We start from the raw sequence: 19,702 nt of genomic DNA, 5'->3' as shown, positions 1-19,702 counted from the left end.
TGGTGTTTTTACATAAAAATAAATATTTATATAAATATTTACTTATATTAATTTGTTTTATTTGTATATATAATTATTTTTATTTTTATTTGTTCCTTAGCGTATTTTGTCCAACCGTCCTAACATGGATTTTGTTACAAACCATCATATGTGCATTTATACGTATAATGTAGCCAAGAATGGGCCTTCCCCTCTCAATTGGTAAATTATTATTTTAGTTCTTTAAAGTTTTTTTAAATTATAGGTTAACTTAATGGTAAAAATGCACTCTAGTCCTAAAAAATAAAACAAAATTTTAGTTTAGTCCCTTTAAAATTCTAAAATACTAAAGATCCTCCTTAAAATTTTATAATTTATATTTAACCAAAAATAAACTTTTGGGTTCATCCCAAAACGTAGCTATGATACATCAACATTTGAACATGCATATTTGAATATGTAAATGTTATTTCCAAATATAAGAATAAAAATATCATGTATACTTTCTTTTTGGGTCGAAACTAAGATGCTACTTCAGACTGAGAGCAATCTGATTATGATGTACGAATGAGACCTATGAAATTGATGTATTAAAGAGCTAATAATCCACTTGTCTCTACTGACCTATTTTGACTTGGACTCTCTCAAACACATTTATGTCATGGTAAGTATATCAACAAAATATCCCCTTTCCCAGCTATGTTAGAATTGGTACAACCCACGGTGGGTGAAAACTTTTAAGAATATTAAAATTTTCTTTTATTTTTTAAAGTGAAAAAGGAGTAGTTTTTAAGTAAAAATGTAATTATTTTTCAAAATAAAATGATTTAAACTCTTACTACCTTTCTATATTTATTAATTTTTTTCTATAATATTTTTATTACTTTTCGTTTAAATTGGTATTATTTAGGAAAACCATTTGGTGATAACTGAGATTAAAAAGAAAATGGCAATAATTAGACTACCTTTATTCCTTACCTTTTATAAGAGAATATCTTGAGTTGAAGCTGTAGGTCACCAATTTATTCATCCAAATAAATAAATATATATATGTGTAATTATAATGATATTTCTTAAGTTTACCTAAACTTTTAAACTATCATTGAGAGATCGTTACTTGGACTATAGATTTAAATATTTGTAAATATTTTTTTTTAAATTTGAGTATTATAAAATTAGATAATTTATAGATTTTTATATTAAAATTACTATTTGATGCGAATTTAGATGTTTAATAGTATTATTCAAATACTTTACATATAATAAATGAATTTAAAATTTTAAATAAATTTATGAATTTAAATTCGAATGATTTTTTTTAAAAAAAAATCTAATCCGAAATAATTTCAACTATTGTTATTATAAGATTTTATTATTAAACTCGTATTATTAAATTAGTAAAACTTATAATAATAATAATAATAATAATAATAAAAGAAGAAGGGAACAAAAACAGCTAGCCCAAGAATATAGTATAAAGGGAAATCTAATAATAAAAAAAGATGGTAATCTTAATAATGTGAAGAAAAGTCGTCGGCAAGAACGCGTTCATTTCAAAACACGCGGGGCGGAAAAGCTAAACTCACACTTAGGTCACATTTTCGGCGGTCAATCTTCCTTTCCCTCTCCTCCTCTGTTTCTCTATATACACTGCTTTTTGTCCTCTGCTCTGAAGCTTTTCTTCTTCTAACATCAATTCTTCAGCTTCTCTACTCTCAACTTTTTGGTTATTTTCAGTGTTAAAAGAAAATTTGTTTTTGGTGCTTGCTGTAATAAAGGAAAAGGAAACTACAACATGCATGGGAAAGATATTCTTCAAAAAATGAAGGTCAGTTTAAAGTTCAATCCTTTTTTTTATTTTTATGATGCTTTGATGTATTGTTTTTGGAAAAAAAAAAGGTTTCATATTGCTTGGTTTATTTCCTAGTTTTTGAATATAGTTCTTTATTGACAAATGAGTTAAAGATTGTAATTTTATATACATTTTGGGATTTAATGCATAAATTTGCTTAAAACTTTATTTGGCTCCTGAATCAAACTATTTGTGTGTATATATATATATATATATATGTTTTGAATTTTATAATGTATTCTTATTGTTGAATTACTTCTGATTTTCTTATACAAGGCTTACCAAGGTAGATGTTAGCTTAGCGTGCTTAGTTTCTAAGAGATGATTTTTTATCCTTAGAATGTAATTTATGAACTATAAGAATAGTATATCTTTTGGGGATAAATAAATCTAGTTACTTTTATGTCGGTAACGATGTTATGTTTTCATCTGAAGGCTGGGCTATTTTCATCTGGGGCTGACACAGGGAAAGGGAAGAGCAAAATGTCAAAGCATACGACGCACGGTTTTCATTGCCTGAAGGGAAAATCAAATCATGACATGGAAGATTATGTTGTTTCTGACTTCAAGAAAAAAGACGATAGTGAGTTAGGTTTATTTGCAATCTTTGATGGACATTTGGGCCATGATGTTGCAAAGTACTTGCAGAGTCATCTGTTTGATAACATCTTGAAACAGGTAAGAGTTTAGTGTAAGAATCAACATATGATTCTGTCACTTCCCTTATATATAGATATATATATATGCACACACTTACAGGATCTCTTATGAAACATTTGTATGCAGCATGATTTTTGGACCAACATGGAGGATGCAATAAGAAGAGCTTATCGCTCCACTGATGCAGAAATACTGGATAAAGCAAAGGTTCTAGGCAGAGGAGGCTCAACGGCCGTGACGGCCATACTTATCAACAGTCAGAAACTGGTAGTGGGGAATGTAGGAGATTCTCGGGCAGTTATGTGCAAGAACGGTGTGGCAGAACAACTATCCGTTGATCACGAACCAAGCACAGAGAAGAGATTGATTGAGAGCCGCGGTGGCTTTGTATCAAACCTTCCAGGTAATACTAACTAGAACAAATACTAGCAATTCTGCAACTCCATTATCTGGTATCTGGTATCTGGAAATTGGAACTGACATATATTATCTGATCCTCACAGGGGATGTTCCACGGGTTGACGGGCAACTGGCTGTAGCAAGGGCGTTTGGCGATAAGAGTTTAAAGTTACACCTTAGCTCCGACCCCGACGTGAAAGTGGTGACTATTGATGATGACACAGAGTTCATTATTCTGGCCAGTGATGGGATATGGAAGGTTATTACTTTTGCAATTCTAGTTTCTCATGCAAATATTAATTCAATCGAGATTCAAAGTTTCTCATGTTTAGCGGATCTCGTTGCAGGTTATGTCAAACCAAGAAGCAGTGGACGCCATAAAAAACATCAAGGATGCTCAATCAGCAGCAAAGCACTTGATTGAGGCAGCAGTTTCTAAGAAGAGCAAAGATGACATATCTTGCATCGTTGTAAGGTTCCGGTGATATATTTCTTCCGATGAGTACCGAATTAATGAGAAAATGAATAGCTAAATATGTGTATACCATGCCACGTTTTTTATCCTCTTTATAGCTATAGTGATTGTTGCAGCCTACCATAAAACTGTTTGTATGTAAAAAGTTGACCCAGCTTTATAAAAATGACTACTTGAATTGTCTGCAACGTCATCGTTGATGATATGTTGTTGATTTTCAATGTTATCAAGGATAGGACCGTCCATGCCTTCAAGGCTTCCATACATAACTGAAGCATCATCATGACATGTGAAGGGTGACGATTTTGAATGGTTTCTTCCTTTAATAAAGATTGTTACAAATAAAAGGAAAAGGGAAAAGGGAAAAAAGAAAAAAGTACACTCTTATGGTGATGGTGATGGTGATGATGATGCATGTTGATGTTGTTTGTTGTGTGTGAGTGCGAGTGTGAATGTGTGTAAGACAATGAAAGGATTGATGGATGATTCTTTCCTTCATATCCTCTGCCTTTCAAGAAGTTAAATTTCCATGAATATTAAGAATATATTTGTAGAATATGTTGTGCTTATCATCCAAAAAGGAAAAAGAAAATCAATAAATTGCTAGCAAGTTTTACTGAGTACAATCCATTCAACGTATAAATATAAATACATGTTGTCGATTTATTATTAGTTTAATTGTTTTCGATATTATTATCAATATAAGAGGATATGAATTCGAGAGTATTAAAATGCAAGTAACACAAACAATTAATTTATAAAATGGATAAATTTATTATTCATGTATAGCATTTTATTTTTTAAAAATGTATTTATTTTGATGAATTAATTTGTCTCGTTATAAATTAATATAGTTAAAGTTTTTTAAAATATATATATATAAGCTTTCAAAATTTTAAAAAGAAAATTCACGTTAACATTGTTTTCAATTTCTTATTTTGAAATTAATAATTTAAATTCTCAAGGAATAAAAGTATTTATTAATTATAAAAAACTAAAAGGAAAAACTAACTTAACGAGTAAGAAGTTACTTGGGTAAGTATTTATTAATTATAAAAAAAATAAAAGGAAAAACTAACTTAACGAGTAAGTAGTTACTTGGGTACAGTAATGACTGAAACCCCTTGGAGAAGGGGAAAAGTCTCGGTCTTCCCGCCATCGTTGACCTTAAGCACCAATACAATTCAAACACGTGTAAAATTCAAATAAACCTCCCACCACTATTAATGATCCTCCATTCGAAACGAAAGATATACACGGGTCACCCAAATTCCCAAATTTCTTAGAAACCCTAAATCTTCTCTAATTGTTTATGCCCATTCTGCCCTCCCATAAAAACCGTTAGAGATATTCCTAGGGTTTGCATTTGCGGTTTGGAGGATAAGCTTTTAGACAAAGCCAAATCTTGGATTTGAGGAATGGCGACTGCGACGGGACAGGCGAACGCGAAGAGAAAGCCGGTGTTCGTGAAAGTGGAGGATTTGAAGCCCGGTACGAGCGGGCACACTTTGATCGTCAAAGTGGTGGAGATGACCCCAGTCAAGACTTCCGCCAGGCCCAACAGGTCCCGTGCTCTCCTTTCTCGACCTGTACCTCCGGCCCGGATCGCTGAGTGCGTCGTTGGGGACGAGACTGGCACCATCATCTTCACCGCACGCAACGAACAAGGTATTTATTTTTCTCTATCTATATGTATACACTAGTTTCATAGAAATTTATAGCCTCTGTATTTAGATCGATTTTATTTGCTCAGCGTTTTATTGGGTCAGCCTATATTTCATAATAAACCAAGTTGGTTGTACTTGTATAGACGTTTTGTCTTTTCTATTTCTATTTTGGGGACTATTTTAGTAGTCTAGAACAGAGTATTATTTGGAAGGAAAGAATTCTGACTGCAAGACTTAATTGAATTAAACAAGTACCTATGTAATATCATGATTTTGATGTTGGTGATGCAGTTGATCTTATGACAAAAGGTGCAACCGTGATTTTACGTAATGCTAAGATTGTTATGTTCAAGCGAACAACAATGAGGTTAGCAGTTGACAAATGGGGACGGATCGAGGTAACCGAACCTGCTAAATTCGCAGTTAAAGAAGATAATAATCTTTCTTTAGTTGAATATGAGCTTGTTACTGTTCCTGACCAGGGCATGAATTAGGGCCTTTGTTTATTGTGAGTGAATGATTGAATATATATATTTCTAGGAAGTTAATACTTTTTAAAAAGTAACCATTGGGCTTGATTCTTGGCTTGGTTTTGTGTCATGATCAGTCCTTTGAGATTGCGGTAGTACTTATTAGTATTGGACATATTTCATTGTGAAATCGAGTTTAATTCTCTTTTGCTTCTTGTTTATGTTATGACTATCATCAGCTTAAAGTTGAAAAAGTTAAATGCAATAAGAAAGCTGTTGTTCACTTTGATTTTCTCATTGGTGATATTATTGGTTTGTCGGGATGAATGCTAAATAAGTTCAGGTTATAACTTTAGAACACTTATGAAACATTTTCCCATCCAATTTCAAGGTGTTTACATCTTGGGGTTTTTTTTCCCACCTTGCCGAGATCCTTCTTTGGAGTGCTCATTGTTGAGACACGGTTGATCCATCCTACTTACCCCACTTATTGGGGTGTTAGAAACGAGATTGCCCGTATCTCTATGATAAAGCTGCCCCTCCAACAAATAAAACAAATGCAAAGATTGGTGATGTTATTGATTAACACCAATCAAATCATTTGTGGTACATTTTTGTACTCAAATGTCTTTGAGCTAGGGAAGGCAATAGAAAATGGTTTCAAAACTTAGGAAATTCAACTTGGCTTGGCTCCTCATCTGCCCAATGAGAATATCAGCTATATATACATACATATGATACTCTCTTAGGAGGAAGAACTGTTTTAAATTCATTAAACGTTCTCCAATCCTACGAATACTAGTCATACATGATCATTGGAAGCTGATACATATGACACTCTCTTAGGAGGGAGAACTGTTTTAAATTCATTAAACGTTCTCCAATCCTCCGAATACTAGTCATACATGATCATTGGAAGCTGATTGAATAGAAATATTTACATGACTAGAAGTGCATATTCAAGCTTCACACCTTGAAGTAAGACAGTTCAATTCTTTTCAAGACCCTGACAACGACAAAGAAGGTTTTGGACCTGAATATAAAACAGTTCTGATATCATGTATTCATTAAACACTCATGCTTTGCATATTGTACCTGACAAAATTTGTCTAAGCTGAATCAACACTTGCGCGGCCATCAAGCAAATTAACCTAACAAAATCTAAGTATGAAGATGGTCAATTTATAGAACAAATCAGCCAGAATGCATGGGCAATGTCAATGAAAAATAAATAAGGAAAAAAAATAAGATGAGGGGGATAGTGTCGGAATCTACCAGCGCAACACAATCGACGTAGCACTGAATTTTATCTGCCATCATAAAATGCTTAGCAAATATGGTTGTCCAAAGCTTATAGATATGTTCTGGAGATTTAGGCTGTATGACCTCGGCATTAAGAATAGTAGTGTTGGTTATATCTTGTAAAGTCTCTCTGTCATCATTATCTGAATATCATCATTAACTCAAATGTTAAATACTAAAATTAGAACTAAAAAAAAAAAATCAGCTATACTCATGGCGGAAAATAGGATCAAATTTCAGTTTTGAGCCATATCAAGTCATTTAACTTTCATTTTAATTAAAATTGGGTATTTTTTGAATATATTTGGCGTGTTTTTCGACACAACTAACAACAATATGTATATAGAGCTTAGACAAATTGATAAAAAATAAATTATATTTATATGTAGTACGTACAAATAATTACATTAAAATAAATTGAAGTATACATTTGAATCATGAAAAATTTTATGTATATAATTGTACCAAATTAAAATTAATGTATTAAACTGTATGTTAAATCAAAATTTATGTGCAATTTCAATTTCATCATTTCTAAATTCTCTCTCTACTTTAGGAAAATTAAGATGTTAGCCATTTTACTTTAATTTGTCAAATTTTGGTCTTGTATTTTACGAAAATTGAAAAGTTAGTCCAAGTTTTAATAAACACATGAACTTAAATTATTACTTTTTTTTTCTATTTCATTGCATATATATTGTTGATTTGTCTTCATATTATTTCAAGCTTAAATCAACTTAGGCTAGGACCTTCTCGAGTTCAGGTTTTTTCGGGCTCAAAATTTCTCAAGCTTGGTCCCTTTCGGATTTGGATAATTTCAAGCTCAAATTATTCCTAATCCAGATAAGGTCAAATTAGTCATATTGAATAAGATGTGATAATTAATTTTACTTTTACTTAATGATAAAACAATCCAAATAAAAAGTGGAAATCCTATATAAATATTTTATTATAATAGAAATATTTTATATAACATAAATAAAATTCTATATTATATGTAATATTTATGATTATGTAATATGTCTATAAATTTTGTAAACATAGTTAATATTATTATATGATATTAAAATTTTAATAACATCGGGATGGTGTTCAAAATCGTTAATGGCGAATCTCTCTGTAGGCGATTTTACCATTGGTTCTCATCCTGTGCCGTCAAAAGATGGCATTAGTCGTACGACCAAGAAAGCTCGTCAACGTTCGTCTAACTCACCGGACTCGGAGGATCACATTGTGAATGAAAATGGTGTCAAAATCGATGTTTTTGATGGACAAAAAAGTGTCCTTCAAAGAAGAACTCATTGGATCAGTTCCCAAAACCCAAACAGTCAGAGAAGATGAATATTCCGAACTACTTGAAGGCGATGTTATCACTAAGGCTGTGGATGGAGTGCCTTCTATTCATTCTTTGGATCGAGTTAATTGGTTCATTGAGAGACGTATGATACTTTCGGTTATTATTAAATTGCTGGGTCGTAAAATGGGTTTTGCTGCTTCAATTAACAGAGTGCAAGGTCTGTGGAAAACGATGAAACCATTTCAGTTGATGGATTTGGAAAATGACTATTACCTGGTCAAATTCCAAGATGAAAGGGATTATTCCAATGCTTTGACAAAGGGACCATGGACTGTCTTTGGCTAATACCTTACGGTCCGTCCATGGTCATCGTCTTTCTCAACATCGGATCACCCTCGAAGTTTAGTAGTTTGGGTTTGATTGCCAGGCCTTCCTGAAGGGTTGTATAACCAATGTTTGCACAAAGTAATTGGGGAGACGATTGGCCCAGTGTTGAAAATTGATCATAAAAATAATGGAGTTCGAGGACGATTTGCTAGACTAGTTGTCTGTGTTGATTTAAGCAAATCGTTAATCTCGAAACCAACAGGTCGAATATGAGTCATTGCCCAATGTTTGCTTCGGCTGTGGGCAGTTTGGTCATAACAAAGACTTTCGTTCGCATCACCCTTCCGCTAAGACCATGGAGTGTGAGCTGAAGGAACAGCCCAAATCTAAAACTGATGAGATACACAAAAGGGTGGACGAAGAACGATTTGGTCCATGGATGCTGGTGGAGAGGAGGCAGCGACAGTCTTCCAGAACGACGGTGAATAAATGTCCCATGGTTACTGGTAAGGTTGTTGGTGGCTCCAGATTTGGGGTGCTTGATGGGAGCTTAGGCGAGAATGAAGGAGAAGATGATTCTGTTGGCTTGATTGATGCCGAGAAATTTGTTGCACGTATGGAAGGTAACCTCCCAAAAACCGATTCTGCTTCTAATAAAGGAAAGTCGAGTTAGAGTAATTTTTTTAAAGTCAATGAATAATAAAGGAAAGGGAAAGGGCATTGTTATCTCGGTTGGGGCTAAGGCAAGTGTCGAAATATTAAAGTCGTCAAACATGATTGGTGAGTCTTCAACGGAGCCGAGCTTTACATCCTTTGATGATGGATCCAGTTTGCAGATTAATAACGAAAGGCAACCCAACGCTCTTCTCCATTTTCAAGCGATTAGAGTCGATAAAACTCTTGACTGGTTCAAAAAGTCGAGCAATCAAAATGGTTGATTCAGTGAAATAGAAAAACCATTTGAAAGAGAACATTGAACCAGATATAATTGTGCCTGGGGATAGTATGAGCGTGGACCATGGTCAACGCCATATGTAGTTGGAATCTATGGTCATGGGGAAGGTATCGAGGAAACACAATCCGTCGCGGCTTCCACGGCGATCAAAGGCATCGTTCGAACTTTAGAATGAACCAGTGATAATGCTATGATATGGACGACAAGGCTATTCTAGTAGAAATCTCGGAAGATGAGATAATTGAACATAATGCTACTGCATAATAATACATAATAATGATATATGCTTGTATGTATGATTGAGTTTTTATGTTCTGTATTTGGTTGTGATGGTGCCAAAATGACATATTGGTTAGGCACTACTAGGATATATTATATCATGTTTTGGATTGAGTTTGTGAAGTGATTTAGGCAAGATATAATGTACTCAAACTTGTGTTTTGGTATTGTGTAAGGGTTGGATTGCATCATTTGAAAAATGATCATTTTGATGTTACACGGTTTGTCACACAGTCGTGTGCTACTGGTAAAATAGATGCAGGATTATTGACACAGCCACAATTTGTTACATAGCTTGGCAACATCGTGTAACCCTGCATTACACAGCGTTCAATCTTGTATATAGTTTGAAGACATGACTATGTGGTTTAGCTCCACATGGCCTCAGCCTATCATACGGTCTGGCAATACAGTCGTGTGACCCATGTTTTGTCTCTTTACTTATCTTTTTGTAGAAGTTTCAAAATAGTCCTGAATTGATTCTGAGTCTATTTAAGAGCTTTTGTAAGCTCAATTGAAACGTGAACTTGTTCGAAATGTATGTTAAACATAGACTTGACTTGTGTTTATTAAATTACTGAATATTATTGAGTAAATAGTATGTGATTGTTCTTGTTTGCTATTGTAGCATCCTATAGCTCGGATCCGATGATGGAGACAAGTGAGAGGTGTTACAACTTTTCCCTTCGGAGAGTGAGAACTTTCCTCGGACTTCTGTTGCAAAATCGTCTCTTTACCAATGAGGTAAGGGTAAGGAGGAGAATGACAATTGATGGTTATTGTACACAATATGGTCTTTTAGTTAAAACAAGGCTTTATGCAATCCGCGATTGTCCATATGCAATTGGAATTTGGAAATCTTTGGTACCACCACATGATTGGTTTTCCTTTTTTTCTTCTTCCTTAGAGGTTTGGGTTAAAATGAACTTGCTTAAGTCATATAAGTTCATGGTCAGTAGAGAATGGCCAACTCTATTTTCAATTGCTTCTTAGCTGATTTGGAAGCATAGGAATGATTTTATTTTTAAAGGAACTAGTCATAACAACACTAATTTGATCGCAACCAGTATAGCTTGGTATCGTAGCTTCCCAAAGAAGACACCCTCTGTTGCTATGGATAGTGTGATTCGGGATCATTAGGGGAAATGGTTAATTGGCTTTGGCATGATAATTAGCAAAACTGAAATTTTTCAAATAGAAACAAGGGCACTTTATGAGGGACTTGTTGTTGCTTGGCAGGAAGGGCTTCAACAAATCAAAGTGGAAAGCACTAAAGCTATCTTGATTGATGTTGTTAGTAATAAGTATGCAGTTGACAATAATCTTTCGAAAGTTAGACTAACTCATATAATGCTCACGAAGAGCTGGCAAGTTAGATTTCAGCATGTTTCGAGGGAGCAAAACAATGTTGCAGACTGTATAGCGAATATGTTAATTGGAGATTTGAACATGAAGTGCTACCTTGTAGAACCACCAAAATGTGTTCAAGCCTTATTGGAGAATGATATTCAACAATTTGGAATAAGGGTAGACTCTCATTAGAGTCTTATAATTGGAAGTTCTGTTCTATTTCTTTCAACTAATATACATTAATTTATTAAATTAATCATAACCATTGATATTATAATAAATTTTTTTACTTGTAAAATAATGAGGTGGGGTAATATAGTTTGAACCTATTCCAAATGGATATTTGACAAGTATTTTAACCATTACTCCATGCAAGTGAAGACTATAATATGTATTATATATGATGTGATATTTAGAGCTGCTCATGGGCCAAGCCAACTGCCCAAGCCCAAAAGTTCGCATGAGAAAAGAAAAAGTTTAGACAAAAATACGAGATTTAGAAAATGGACTTGAACAAAATTTAAGGCTCGTTTGCTATATAGGACTGAAATTGGAAATGATTACTTTGGCCCAAGCCCAGCTTGGATGTATATATATTCTATTATAAATATTAATTATATATGTTAAATAATAATTATGTATATATATCTATATTAAATCACTAACTCAATAACAGTTAAACTCATTACTCAAAATCTAAAAAAACTAACCAACTAAATAATCTAGTCCAAAATATTAATTATATTTGTTGTGTTTCGATGTTTTCTTATAGAGTTGCTATTATTTTAGGGTTTAATTCTCTACTGCGTTTTGCTGCTATATTGTTACTATTTTTTGCTGTTGTTTCCATGTTTTGATGATGTATTGATATTGTTTTATTGTTGTTGTTTTGCTTTAGGTTCAACTACTGTTTTATTGTTGATTATGTTGTGGTATTTGCTTGCTAAGTTGCTATTATCTTGATGTTATTTAATGTATTTTGAATATGTTAAGAAATATTAATTTTAATGTATTTAGTGTATTATGTTTTTAAATTTATTTTTATAAAAAAAGTTTATCTAAAAAAATCAAATATGAATGGGGAGACTGGGCCGGACCTAGGTTTACCTTTCTTAATTTAGGTCGGGCTTGGCAAAAGTTATACCCATTTTTCGATCCAAACCATATTCGAGTTTAAAAAATTGATTTAGATGCCTTGCATGAACCTAAATCCAACCTGACCCACAAACAATTCTATGTAATACTTCATTGTTTATATTATAATCTGTATATTATTAACTATATTATATTTTATCATGGATCTTATTATAGTATACGATTATAGAAAATTATCTTATATGTATCATTTATGTTTAATGAATAATGCATATCTAACATCTTAAGAAAATTATGTATATAAATATTCTGATAATGAATATGATTAAAAATTCCGTATCAATTTAAATGTGAAACATTTAAAATATAAATTAATATATTATGTTATAATCTATAATATATATATTTCTGTTTTGTATATTATTATATAATGTAATATAGTATATAATATATTATAACCTAATGTAAAAGTAATTTTTTATACTGTAATTTAATTTGTAATTAATTATTTTATACATAAAATTTGAATTAACAAAAATACCATTTATTATTTACTATATTATCACATGGACATTGGCATGCTTTCAAACTTAGGCCTATTTTACCCACTTTAGTACAAAAATCAAATTTTGAAAAATTAAAGTAAAAAAATAATTTCTCAAATTTTGTAAAGTGAAGGGATGGAATTCACAATTAAACTTAAAATTTATATTTGCATATAAACATATTTGTAATTATGTAATTAAAATATTTATATATATTAAGAAACTATAAACTAAACTAAAAAATAATTACATATAAAAAAATATTTTAAAAATATTGAACTCCATGTGATAATTTTATGGTCAAGGGTGTTTATCGCCCCAAGTATAGCCTGGGTTCGAGTTGTACTAGTCGTGTTGGTTGTTCAAGTTTTACCTATTATTGTAATTCACCAAAAAACTTATTTATATATATTAAGAAAATATAAACTAGACTAAAATATAACAACATATGAATTTTTTTTAAAAAAAACACCTATAATTAAATTTAGAAGACATATGATATCAATATATGTCAATAGTATAGTAAAAATAAAAAGTTAAACTATAAAAATAGTCACATTTGTTTGGCTTAGATTACATTTTAGTCACTTATGTTTGAAATATTACATTTTAGTTATTTACGTTATCGTTTTGTTACGAAGTGATCACTCTACCATTAAACTCCGTAACCTCCCTAACGATAGTACTCTGTGGCAGTCCAAATGGGTTTTAAATGCCAACTTGGATGTCTTGTTGCTGGGATAAAAATAGGTTTTTAATTAAATAAATTTAATTTGGACTACCATGTAAGACATCCAAGTTGGTATTTAAAATCCATTTGGATTGCCACATAGAACCGCCGTTAGGGAGGTACCGGAACTTAACGATAGAGTGATCACTTCGTAACAAAATAATAATGTAAATGACTAAAACGTAACATTTCAAACATAAGTGATTAAAATATAATCTAAAGCAAACAAAAGTGACTTTTTTTTGTAGTTTACCCCAACACAAAATGATAAATTGACAGTACTAACAACCATATAACGGCACGTGATGTGCCACGTGTATCTCATGTTGATTTTACCACATCAGCAAATATTTAAAATTTTAAAACTATAAAAAATAAATAGTTTTTAATAATTATTTTAAAAACCATTTCCAAGTTCATCTTGGACGTGATTTTTTAAATAATTATAAAAACATTATAGAAAATTATTAAAATTTATAACATCCAATAAATAATTAAACAGATGGTTTGAAACTAATAGTAACATATATACAAGATGTACATAATTAAAATAAAACTAACTAGTAAAAGTAGAGAGTAAAAAAATTTTAAATAGGTAAATACGTCTAATTAGGAATATTAATACACTCTAATCGTTTTCTAGCTCATATTGTCATTTTTTAATAGCACCTAAAAATGGTATCATGTTAGCCGGTTAAGTTTTAGTTCGATTAATATCGACATTATTGTCAGTGTAGGAGGACGTGGGTCCGAGTATGCTGAAGCACATTATCTTCTTATTTATGGGTAATTTTAGGAATTGTATAAAAAAGAGTAGATATGATAAGAACATATGATGAGATTAATGTTTAAAAAAAAATGTTATCATATTAGAAAGTATCATTTAACATGCTATCAAAATGTTATCACATTGGTAAATAAAAATTTTAAAATTAAAATTATAGTTAGAAAATATTTATTTAACAATTGAATCATATAAAGTGGAAACTTATAAAATAACTCTCATCATTTTTGAATTAGTTCAAGTTGACTTTTAACATCAATTCAATCATCAATATTATCAATAAACAAATGCTGTGTGAAAAACTTTTTCTTTTATAAAAATTTAAAATTTATAAAAATAAATAAATCAAAGTCAAAATTTTATTAAAGTTGCTGCCGTAAATTTAAACCTTCCATATATTTTTTATTTGTTTTATTAAAAATATAAAAAAAATCAAAGTAGTATTATAATAACATCGCATTTATTTTTTTTAAATATAAAAAATATTATAATATTTTTTTAACTAAAATAATATTGAATTAACTTATATAATTCAATTTAGAAAAAATTTTAAGTTAAGAAAGATGTTATAGTTTTATGCATGATAGTCTAAATTATAAGGTTGGGAGATAAGTCACCCACCTCTGTCACTATCTGTTTCCATAAGAATCTCCTGCCTCTACTCTCTAGTAGTTTGAGACAACTGCAACTTGCGACACTGTTTTTCAATATTTTCTTATCTCAACCTGTTTTCCACTGTCTAATTAAATTCTATATTTTTACCATAATTATGATTAATTTTATATAACTAGTCATGAATCATACTCCATTTTGTAGAGATTATATTCTTAAATTCATAATTAAGACTTATATCTTCTCATCGTTAACTAATCATCTCACCTCAATTTATTTTAGAATCAGCTCAACTCTAATTTTATCATATTTTAATATGTAACATCAATATTAAAAAATAATTCAATCAAACAAACATGAATTCAACTAAATAAGTTAAAAGAAAGTCAACAATGCCACAGTCAAGCCGTATGAGTCTTAGTTGGCATACTAGATAAGTTAAATTCTTACATAAATGAGTTATTCAAATAAATTGATAATAGTAAAAGAGATTTTGCATGAAATATCAAAATTGGACATCTAAGTAGAGTGCTAAAGTTATTTCTTGATAAGTTATTTAATTCGATATTTTTAATGACTGATTTCAATAATAAATATTGTCGTGATTTTAAGTTGTAATTTCAAAAAATAAAAATTTAATTATAATACTTAAGTATTTATATCTTTTAATGTCCATTAATATTTAGTTGGGTTAATTTGAATGTGTAGATTTAAAAAAAAATGTAACAATTAGTTTCGTGTGATGGTAAAATATATTGTATTTTTAAGAACAAAATTTATGTTTAAATTTTGGAGATGTTATTGTTGGGAAAAATAACTACGAACTCCGAACATGAATAGTAAAACGAACATAAAAATTAAATATAAAATAAAACTAAATTCCTTCAAGTTGCAAAAAAATAATATTATTTTAATAATTTATTGACTAAACTAAATCAACAGTCATTAAATTATCAAAAAAAATTATTTTAAACATCCAACTATGAACACATTTTAAACTTGTTTTCTTTTTACACATTTCCACGTGATATTCTAAAAACCCTTTTTGGAGTAACAAAATTTTTGAGTTCAATTTTGAAAGTAAATAATTAATCACAATATTAATACATTTCGTCTAATAACAAATTATGTGAATATAACGTGTATTATGATTTAAGCATCTTTAAAAATGGTTGAAAGAATATTTTCTTTTAGGGTAAGTATTAATTAAATTTAAACAATTTTTTAAAAATTTATAAAATACTCTTAGTGAAAAATAATAATTCTATATTATTTTCTAATTTTTCTAAAAATAATTTTCAAAAATTTGAACCAATATTGGAAAATGAAAATAACATTTATTTCGTGAAATCAAACTTATCCTTAATTAGTATTTAAAAACCTAAAAATAAATCAAACACTTATCCCTTGTATAATTTTGGGATTTAGATTGATTTTGCCATATATAAGTCACCTAATACAATAAAATGTTAACCGTAAAACCATTACAAAAATTGGCTTTACTAACACACACAGGATCGGCAAGATTGATAAACAAATTTGTCCAACACGAAGCAAGGTTTTACAGAAAAAGGAAAAGGAAATTAGATTTCCACATGAAGCTAAGGCCAGGAAATGTCGTCGAATTAAGGGTTTTTCCGCATGGAGGATCAAGCACAGGAGGGTGGTATCTTGGGCACTCCTTGACGTTGCAACTCTCCTAATACGCTATCTGTAGATGGCGGCTTTAGTCCAAGAGGAAGTGGCAGCCATGGCTTTGACAAAACGTCTCCTATAGCTGCATCTATGCTCTCTTTCGACTGTATAATTCACAAATTATTGTAAAAACCTTTTATACGAAAAGATAGTTGAAAGCAATGTGGAAACATCTTACCGGATGGAAGTCAATGAGAGGGTGGGGTCCTGATTGTCCGCCAGTACCGTGGTGGTGGGGAGGAATGCCCGGGACCGGTGCTGCACGGAATCTCTGCAAGGAAACCACCAAATCCACTTAGTCTTAAAAGCTTCATCAATCTATAGTTGCAGATGCCAAAACATAATACTACTAGGTAGCAAGTATGAATCTCACAGTTGAGATACAAACAGGTAAGATGCTGCCAAAACTGGAGTGATTGTTTATCGTTGGTGCTATTGGTTGTGGAAAGCAAGGTGTTCCTGGGGTTAGTCCATTTGATACCTATACAATGAGATAAAATAAAATAAAATAACAATTAAAATCGACACTTTTAATTAGGTGGATGGGAAAATGGTGATTAGAGCTTACACGTTGGTGGTGGTGATGCCAAAACGAGGGGTTAGCTGGTGGAGGTCCCCATGTAGACTGTGGTCGCTGCGGTGGTTGGGATGTTGTGTGAGCTGGATGTTTAGGCCATAAGTGCACGAGGGATTGATCCATGGTGGGATGACCCCATACATGCAAAGGCCTAAAGTGGTGGTGGTGCATGGGTGACATCGGCGGGAAACCCATAGTAGGTGCAAGCCAAGGATTTATATCTCTCTTGCCTCCACCAGCGGAGGTGGCAGCACCACCGTACATTTGTCTCCTTTGGGTCCAATTTGCGGCCTCCGCCTCACGGGCTAGCAAATGCTTCCGATGAGATCTATATTTCTGCACAACATGACATAAAAAGGTTTTACATAAAATAAATAATTCATTGAAATACTACTTTCTTTTTCTGAAACTTTTTATCAATCCTATGCATATCTCGAAACAGATTCTGCAGAAAAATTCCTACCTTCACAAGGAAAGAAACAAACTACAATACTATATATCGAGAGATTCAATAGGTACTAAAGGCATGAAATATGAATAAGTAGGAAAAAAATAAAGAATATTTGGAAGTGAAAGTACTTGAAGATGACTGGCAATGTTATGGCGAGTGAGACAATCGATTCCCATAAGCTCTAAAATTCTTGAAGGCACCGCCTTATCCACCCCGAGCTGCTCCACTGCTTGAACGAACCTCCTGTGCAACTCTGGCGTCCAATCCACCTTCTTCACATAATTCAACACATCATTAAACTAATCAAAACATACTTTATCCTATCCAGATCTCTGAAGAAAAAAAACAACTAATGTAAATAGCTTTTCAGAGGGCCTCTCTCACTCTTCTCTTGTTTACAATTCACATACTTCCATGATTCTCGTGACATCTTCACCTTCCCTGGAACCATGTTCTGGTCCATACTTGTGAAAGCGAGAGACCAGTTTCTAGGTTCAATCTTAAGACAATTAAAACCTAATTACTCGAGTATGCTTATGCTAGTACTACTTTCAAGTACTTCTGGTAAATTTTCATTACCTTCGTTTTTCGCTTGCCTTGATTGTTATTCTTTGCTTGTGCTGCTGAAGATTTTCTTCCCTTAACAGCATATTTAGAAGGCGTTTTATTAACTGCATTAGGTTCCTCTCTTTTGCTGAGAATCTCCTCGCCTTTGCTTGAGCTCGAACCTGACCCCGAACCCGAAATTTTATCTTCTTCTTCCTCCTCCTCTTTCCTTTGGCTACTATCCTCGTCAGTTTTTTCTACTGAAGTGTTCATTGATTCCTCAACATCACATCTACTGGTGGGTAAATCTGCAAGAATTTCAGGGTCCATCTCCAAATCCGGCAACATATCGCCTTCATCGATGCCGATGATAAGATCATCGAAATCAATACTCTCAAGTAAATTTCCCTCGGCGAAGTCTGGGAACTCTTCAGAGCTAATAATACTGAAACTCTCCATCTTTCCTTTGTTCTCGTCATTCCTTGCGTTCCTCAAAGGTGACACAGCTAGCATTAATACAGTTCACTCTTTTTTTCTCCTCCCCCTCAAAGATGAAGAAAAGAAAAAGAGACTTAAATCCAAAAGTTACGTTGATATCCTTTATGCAGATATATAGTATAGCATGGAAACTGATACAGGCTAAGGCGACAATGGATACGCTTAATGAAATTGGTGGGGTTTTGTAGTTGCTGCTTGTTTACACAGAAAATCTGAAAATGGAGTGTGGAAAAGATTGGATCTACACCACAACTTGGGTTGAGATCTCTGGGGTTTTTTTTGTTTGTTTTTACGTTTTTGTTTCGTATGTATATGCACTAGTTGGAAGGCAATTAATTTCGGCTTTCCTATTTTAAAAATAAAAAAGGCTGAAATTCTTTAAATTTGTGGATGGCCTTTTTTAAGAAATTTGTGAAGTTTTTGCAGAAACTGAATCTCGTGCTGGTGAGCTGTTATTTAAAATCATTTATGTTGTATAAGAAAAAAGTTTACTTCAAGAAAGAGCGAGAGAAAAGGGGGAGAAATTGATGTCACAGTGGAAATGGATTGAGATATGCATGAAAAGAAAGTGATGGATGGGTTTGATGACATTTTCATTTCTTCAAACATTATAAATTTTGTTAAGAATTTAAAAATTTTAATCCTGTTCTAAAAAATAGTAAAAAATTTATTAGGTTAAATTTAATTTTCAATCATGTATTATATGTATTATTGTAGATTTAGTATATATATTCTTCAATTAGATCTTTTTAACTTTGGGTACTTCTCAAATTTTGAAATTCTTGTCTTCATGCAAAATGATAATAGTTAATTTATTTACTGAATTTTTAGTGATAAATATGTGAAAAAATAAACTGATATGACGTTACACATTTGATAACATATTTGTCACATTATATTTTGGAAATAACAAAATTAAATGAATTTAATAGTTATTATTTAATGATGACTAAAATTTTAAAATTTAAAAAATATAAAAACTAAAAATGCCAAATTATAGTGATTGAACTTTGCACCGTTACTCGTTTTGATACCTAAAAGCTAACTGTATGTTTTAAAAAATTTGACCGATCAAATTGAGCCGAGTCATGATAACATGGTAGATTGATTGATAATATGACACATTCATCAAGTTAATCAATGTTGACCAACTCTTG

General features: G+C 31.7%; 4 protein-coding genes and 1 long non-coding RNA gene across 10 annotated transcripts; 3 read left to right on the top strand and 2 right to left on the bottom strand.

Annotated features, from left to right (window-relative positions):
• The first annotated feature begins 1,482 nt into the window (after nucleotides 1-1,482).
• LOC107937296 (probable protein phosphatase 2C 58) lies at nucleotides 1,483-3,991 on the top strand. Of its 3 annotated transcripts, XM_041111508.1 has the most exons (6): nucleotides 1,484-1,586; nucleotides 1,717-1,807; nucleotides 2,267-2,509; nucleotides 2,618-2,894; nucleotides 2,995-3,149; nucleotides 3,238-3,991. In XM_041111508.1, the coding sequence occupies exons 2-6, from the start codon at nucleotides 1,775-1,777 to the stop codon at nucleotides 3,373-3,375; spliced, it is 846 nt and encodes a 281-aa protein (XP_040967442.1). In that variant the 5' UTR covers nucleotides 1,484-1,586; nucleotides 1,717-1,774; the 3' UTR covers nucleotides 3,376-3,991. The 3 variants fall into 3 exon arrangements, with proteins under 3 accessions (XP_040967441.1, XP_040967442.1, XP_040967443.1); XM_041111507.1 differs by having other exon boundaries at nucleotides 1,483-1,807; XM_041111509.1 differs by lacking the exon at nucleotides 1,484-1,586 and having other exon boundaries at nucleotides 1,609-1,807; nucleotides 2,298-2,509.
• A 615-nt stretch (nucleotides 3,992-4,606) lies between these two features.
• Nucleotides 4,607-5,785, top strand: LOC107898976 (uncharacterized protein At4g28440). The gene is made up of 2 exons (XM_016824553.2): nucleotides 4,607-5,033; nucleotides 5,324-5,785. The coding sequence occupies exons 1-2, from the start codon at nucleotides 4,784-4,786 to the stop codon at nucleotides 5,524-5,526; spliced, it is 453 nt and encodes a 150-aa protein (XP_016680042.2). The 5' UTR covers nucleotides 4,607-4,783; the 3' UTR covers nucleotides 5,527-5,785.
• A 640-nt stretch (nucleotides 5,786-6,425) lies between these two features.
• On the bottom strand, nucleotides 6,426-6,957 carry LOC121228206 (uncharacterized). Of its 2 annotated transcripts, XR_005925766.1 has the most exons (3): nucleotides 6,778-6,957; nucleotides 6,598-6,663; nucleotides 6,426-6,508 (listed from the first exon to the last, which is right to left on the bottom strand). It is a non-coding gene; the product is annotated as an uncharacterized lncRNA (long non-coding RNA). The 2 variants fall into 2 exon arrangements; XR_005925765.1 differs by having other exon boundaries at nucleotides 6,426-6,663.
• An 840-nt stretch (nucleotides 6,958-7,797) lies between these two features.
• LOC121228205 (uncharacterized) lies at nucleotides 7,798-11,274 on the top strand. The gene is made up of 3 exons (XM_041111510.1): nucleotides 7,798-9,672; nucleotides 10,291-10,406; nucleotides 10,902-11,274. Exons 1-3 carry the CDS (start codon nucleotides 9,660-9,662, stop codon nucleotides 11,202-11,204), a joined length of 432 nt encoding a protein of 143 aa, XP_040967444.1. The 5' UTR covers nucleotides 7,798-9,659; the 3' UTR covers nucleotides 11,205-11,274.
• A 4,911-nt stretch (nucleotides 11,275-16,185) lies between these two features.
• LOC107898977 (transcription activator GLK1) lies at nucleotides 16,186-18,974 on the bottom strand. 3 transcript variants are annotated; one of them, XM_016824557.2, is made up of 6 exons: nucleotides 18,081-18,974; nucleotides 17,630-17,773; nucleotides 17,042-17,386; nucleotides 16,898-16,954; nucleotides 16,652-16,744; nucleotides 16,186-16,577 (listed from the first exon to the last, which is right to left on the bottom strand). In XM_016824557.2, exons 1-6 carry the CDS (start codon nucleotides 18,558-18,560, stop codon nucleotides 16,428-16,430), a joined length of 1,269 nt encoding a protein of 422 aa, XP_016680046.2. In that variant the 5' UTR covers nucleotides 18,561-18,974; the 3' UTR covers nucleotides 16,186-16,427. The 3 variants fall into 3 exon arrangements, with proteins under 3 accessions (XP_016680046.2, XP_016680044.2, XP_016680045.2); XM_016824555.2 differs by having other exon boundaries at nucleotides 16,847-16,954; nucleotides 18,081-18,967; XM_016824556.2 differs by having other exon boundaries at nucleotides 16,847-16,954; nucleotides 17,630-17,770; nucleotides 18,081-18,967.
• Between the last annotated feature and the right edge of the window lie 728 nt (nucleotides 18,975-19,702).

This window comes from Gossypium hirsutum, chromosome A04 (assembly GCF_007990345.1).
Source record: "Gossypium hirsutum isolate 1008001.06 chromosome A04, Gossypium_hirsutum_v2.1, whole genome shotgun sequence".
Classification (NCBI taxonomy): domain Eukaryota; kingdom Viridiplantae; phylum Streptophyta; class Magnoliopsida; order Malvales; family Malvaceae; genus Gossypium; species Gossypium hirsutum.
The sequence above is the reverse complement of the archived record's forward strand: the minus strand, read 5'-3'. Positions and strand labels throughout refer to the sequence as shown.

What these genes read in the sequence shown, in the direction of transcription:
- LOC107937296 (XM_041111507.1), top strand. Translation starts at nt 1,775, where the DNA reads ATGCATGGGAAAGATATTCTTCAAAAAATGAAG. An exon ending in CTTTGTATCAAACCTTCCAG is followed by an intron (nt 2,895 to 2,994) that starts GTAATACTAACT and finishes TGATCCTCACAG; the next exon opens with GGGATGTTCCACGGGTTGAC. An exon ending in CCAGTGATGGGATATGGAAG is followed by an intron (nt 3,150 to 3,237) that starts GTTATTACTTTT and finishes ATCTCGTTGCAG; the next exon opens with GTTATGTCAAACCAAGAAGC.
- LOC107898976 (XM_016824553.2), top strand. Translation starts at nt 4,784, where the DNA reads ATGGCGACTGCGACGGGACAGGCGAACGCGAAGAGAAAGCCGGTGTTC. An exon ending in CACCGCACGCAACGAACAAG is followed by an intron (nt 5,034 to 5,323) that starts GTATTTATTTTT and finishes TTGGTGATGCAG; the next exon opens with TTGATCTTATGACAAAAGGT.
- LOC121228205 (XM_041111510.1), top strand. An exon ending in ATCGTCTCTTTACCAATGAG is followed by an intron (nt 10,407 to 10,901) that starts GTAAGGGTAAGG and finishes GTTGCTTGGCAG; the next exon opens with GAAGGGCTTCAACAAATCAA.
- LOC107898977 (XM_016824555.2), bottom strand. Translation starts at nt 18,560, where the DNA reads ATGCTAGCTGTGTCACCTTTGAGGAACGCAAGGAATGACGAGAACAAA. An exon ending in AAGGCAAGCGAAAAACGAAG is followed by an intron (nt 17,774 to 18,080) that starts GTAATGAAAATT and finishes AATTATGTGAAG; the next exon opens with AAGGTGGATTGGACGCCAGA. An exon ending in GGCATCACCACCACCAACGT is followed by an intron (nt 16,955 to 17,041) that starts GTAAGCTCTAAT and finishes CTCATTGTATAG; the next exon opens with GTATCAAATGGACTAACCCC.